This window comes from Lipotes vexillifer, unplaced genomic scaffold (genome assembly GCF_000442215.2).
Source record: "Lipotes vexillifer unplaced genomic scaffold, Lipotes_vexillifer_v1.1 scaffold7, whole genome shotgun sequence".
Classification (NCBI taxonomy): Eukaryota; Metazoa; Chordata; class Mammalia; order Artiodactyla; family Lipotidae; genus Lipotes; species Lipotes vexillifer.
Window position 1 is genome coordinate 5,215,958 of NW_006792683.1, and position 1,856 is coordinate 5,217,813.

The 1,856-nt window shown below is 40.7% G+C and overlaps 1 protein-coding gene across 3 annotated transcripts in view; it reads left to right on the forward strand.

The window, feature by feature from the left end:
* Window positions 1-1,604, forward strand: part of PRKCQ (protein kinase C theta) — a 106,919-nt gene extending 105,315 nt beyond the window's left edge. For 2 of the 3 annotated variants that reach the window (XM_007465811.1, XM_007465812.1), the window contains one exon: window positions 366-1,604. In XM_007465811.1, the coding sequence (XP_007465873.1) occupies window positions 366-521 (156 nt within the window). In that variant the 3' untranslated portion in view covers window positions 522-1,604. The remainder of the gene's footprint in view (window positions 1-365) is intronic. The other variant, XM_007465813.1, reaches the window with a different exon arrangement.
* The last annotated feature ends 252 nt before the right edge of the window (window positions 1,605-1,856 follow it).

Genomic DNA, 1,856 nt, shown 5'->3' on the forward strand with positions numbered 1-1,856 from the left:
CCCCCCCCCCCCCCCCGCCCCACTGTCCCCTGTAGACTAAAAGGACAGAGGTCAAATTGGGGCTTACCACTTTTTCTAAGGTTGCCAGTCCTGCTTCATGTAAAGTTATTTGAATGTACGCATCATGGAATTCCTGTATACGAATTTAATTATACTACTGATACGCTGATGAGTCAGGATCTTAGAGATGTTCAATAAAGGCCCTATACAATCATCTATCAGTATTACTTTCGTTTATTGGCAGATGCCAACGTTTTCTTATGCAGATTATAGCCTAGATGACAAAAGCCATGTCTTGAATGAATCATGAATTCAGTGGCTGATTTTCCTCTCTTTTTCTCCCCACCCCTTAAACTCTGGTCAAGAAATCACCGTGCGACTGCAGCAATTTCGACAAAGAATTCTTGAATGAAAAGCCCCGGCTGTCATTTGCAGACAGAGCGCTGATCAACAGCATGGACCAGAACATGTTCCGGAACTTTTCCTTCATGAATCCAGGGATGGAGAAGCTGATATCCTGAACTCGCCTCTCCAGACACACGAAGGGATTTGCTTTCTCTCTGTGAACTGGTTCAAGTGACAATTCTTGGGTTCCTTTCCAACTTGGAAAAGAAAAGAAACACTCAACAATAAAGGCTGAGGCCTTTGACCGTCCTCACTGACTTTGCATCTGTAGCAGAAACCAGCTCTGCTTCACTAATGACGATGCCCTTTGGATTCTCCCCTGTCATCTCTCACAGCCACTCTTGAAGTTAGGTCCTTCCTTACTATAGTTATTTACCTGAAGATGGTTCTCTGCACTGTGAAAGATTTGAAAACTTAATTCCACTCTAAGTTATGGCTCTTCACCTGGGCACCAACTGCTGATCAGTGACATACGTGTTGACTCAAGGAGCAGAGTCCAGACTTCTCAAGACTGAAACTGCCCGTTGCCTGGCGTAGCACGGGCATCCACTCGGCCGCAGACAAGTAACCACTAACCCATTTTATTCTGTTCACACCTGAGCGAGTGTAAAGGGTAGGGGGTAGGGGAAGCCCTGAATAGGTTCTTATGGGAATTCTTCATAATAAACATGCTTGTAACTTGAGATTTACAAATTCATTCATTCTGATTTAGCCATGAAATTCATAGGCAAGAGGAAAGTGGGGAGAGTTCGTGTCATCCATGTGCAATGTTTACTAGACCCCTATTCTGGTTATCTTGTCAACGTAGAAATTAAATTTAGAGTCCAGTAAAGATAGAGTCCTTTTACTCCTGCCAATAAAACCTTTCCATCCATCCATTTTCAGTTGATTTCAGTATCAGTGGCAGTTTCTCATTACCATCCTCACATTAGAACAGGAAAAGAAAGTGCGTAATTCTTCTAGAGAAAAGATAACCCATCCCTTTATTATACCATTACTGATGATTTGATGACTCCTAAGTCTCTTGAGAGAGACATCCTTCAAGACAAAGACCCATGCATGCTATTTGCAGCGATCTTATTTAATAAGAATTCTAGCTATCCATGTTTAAAATATCTGTGCTGTGTGTATATTTTGATAAAATGTTGTGACTTAATGACAAAGAGGTGGATATGTAAAAATGGAATAAAAAAAAGAAAGAAAGATGCCTCTTCATAGTTTAATTCCCTACTTGCCCCTCCCCCCTGCCCCAATCTTGGTTGTTTTAGTTATCATCAAAATGCAGCTAGAATTGAGTTAATGTTTTAAATTTTGAGAATCATTAAAAATCCCCAACAGGAGAGAAACTCACATAACCTTTAAGTTATTAGTATTATGTTCCTCCTTTCCTTCCCCGCAAGATTTCTTTCTTTTTTTTTTTTTCCATTCACTTTCCAACATACTTTATTCCA